Source organism: Thermobia domestica, chromosome 5, assembly GCF_964235325.1.
Source record: "Thermobia domestica chromosome 5, izTheDome1.hap1.1, whole genome shotgun sequence".
NCBI classification, from domain to species: Eukaryota; Metazoa; Arthropoda; class Insecta; order Zygentoma; family Lepismatidae; genus Thermobia; species Thermobia domestica.
The window spans coordinates 264285385-264287579 of NC_137458.1; the positions used below are offsets into that span (position 1 = coordinate 264285385).

At 34.5% G+C, this 2195-nt stretch overlaps 1 protein-coding gene across 1 annotated transcript; it reads right to left on the bottom strand.

Moving 5' to 3' along the window:
• Window positions 1–820: 820 nt before the first annotated feature.
• On the bottom strand, window positions 821–1951 carry LOC145685513 (ionotropic receptor 21a-like). Its single transcript, XM_081757909.1, has one exon. The coding sequence runs from the start codon at window positions 1949–1951 to the stop codon at window positions 821–823; it is 1131 nt and encodes a 376-aa protein (XP_081614035.1).
• Between the last annotated feature and the right edge of the window lie 244 nt (window positions 1952–2195).

The window sequence follows — 2195 nt, forward strand, 5'->3', positions numbered from 1 at the left end:
ACCAGCGTTTATTCTTTCACCTTTTTGGTTTGAAGCGTTTACTTCGTTCTCTTAACTGAATTTCACGAAAGAAACGTTTCGCGTTATACTTTTAAACGAAAGGAAATGTAATCCGACAACGTTGCTCTTACGCACCATTGGCTTTCGCCAAACGTTAAGAGGTTTAAGCCGAAGAGTAGTTTTATGTCGTCATCATATTTTCAATTTTGAAACAGAATTAGGCCAACATCTTTTTAATGCATTCCAAAGACCTGCGGCAAAGACTATACGGGAGTTATCCTAGATTCTCCAATGTGAATTACCTTACTGTTGCAGTACAATGATATGACATATGCACCTTAAAGATTAATTTTAAGTACAGATACTTGAAAAATTAATTTCACTTTCTTTGAGTTTTTTCTCACCAACCACACCGTGAATGCTGAACAAATCACGCACTGTCCAACTGTTCATTGTCCAGAATTTTCATAAAATATAAATTGTTTCATATGAAAGAATCTTATACGTCTTCCTCAGTCTCTTAACTCACAGTGTTTATGTAACTGACATAACGTTACAATCATTAATTGAGTACTATCAAAAACAAGATTCACATTTTAAACATGTTTTCATATAAAGAAAACGGTTACACTTATCTACAAGATGTAAAGTTAAGCTATATAATTATAATAGAAAGTTTAGGAAAAAATATTTATATATAAATGGTATACAACGAACTGAGAGAAACATATAATAATACTTGTGCCAAAGGCATCGCAATAGAAAGTCGTGAAAAGAAATAATTATTGAATTCACTGTGCATTTTACCATTAACTTACTCTTATGCCCTACAGAGTTTCATATTTCGTTGTATTTTTCCTCCGTTGTACAAGAATTCAATTATAAATATAATCAAACCCGTCACTAACCCAAACGCAAGTAGCAAAAATGGTCCAAGCATATCAGAAATACCAAACGGTTTTCGACTGCCTTCTCCTAATCTTTTAAGTCTATGGAGAGAAAGAGAAAACAGTACATCATTGTGCCATTTTTCAACTAGTCCAGCAGAAAAACAGCTATCGATAATCTGACTAAACACATCTACAAATGGAGATCCTCTTCTAAAATTAAGGGTGCCTGGGAAAACAAAAGCATTTTCTGAAACTATGTGCAATAAGGGATGACCATTCAAATCATTAAAAGATTGGTTGTACCTCAAGTATTCGGAGTAGTGTTTACTCAAAAAGAATGCATAGTTCATTGTTTTGATTATTTTCTCGAATCCCTCAGTGGTCGTAGACACCGGAACATAATTGTCATATATTGCTTTCAGTACAGGTGTTGAGGAATTAAAGAATCTCCTATGTCTATATAAGCCTCCAATACGAATTCCAGATTCCACCATCTCTTGTAAAGTATCAATAGAAGGATATGTCTTTGGAACGGTCATAAAACCAAACAACTTTGTACTGTAACAAGTAAGGATCACAAATGCTGGAAACACCCATAACAGAAACATAACTCTCTTTACTGGGATATTTTCAGGTTGTTTTGTGGATATTCCTAACAGAATGGATAGATTATTAAGCAATGACAATTGTAGAGGCGTACTCCTTCGTAAGGTCTTTTTATGCACAATAACTGTAGCCACAGAGCTAATTAAGTAGGCACAAAATGTAGATATCCAAATGTGAGGCTTAAATGGGAAATATATATTCATCCACTGAGGGTAGATACCTTGCACGGGAACTGTGAAAGTAAGTTCAATTACTTTGCTGATATCCACACATTCTAAATACAAGCATTTCACATGCCTGCGATTGTAAAATGTCACATCTACCTCATATAATCCAGACAATAAGTCTGCAGTTATTCCTGTCGCAGTTCCATTTGGGAATATTTTTCCAACTTTGCTTAAGTCGTATTCATTTATACGCAACGTGAAATTCCGTCTTCGTGATAAAACTTCCATTAGGCTCCCAGATCTTCCTCTTAAAATTAGTTTACCTTCCGAATCTCTTTCAGTAATACAATCAGATGTATCTTTAGAACAGACAACTGCAAGTGGACACTGGTGTAAGTTCTTTGCTTTCGACGGAAAGAAATTTGCATTACGATTAAGTTTATTAAATTAATACACGTCTAAGAGAATTTCTTTCACGTGCGAGTCACAACTATCGACAAAAGGAAAATACGTGTATATATTTAGTGAGTGG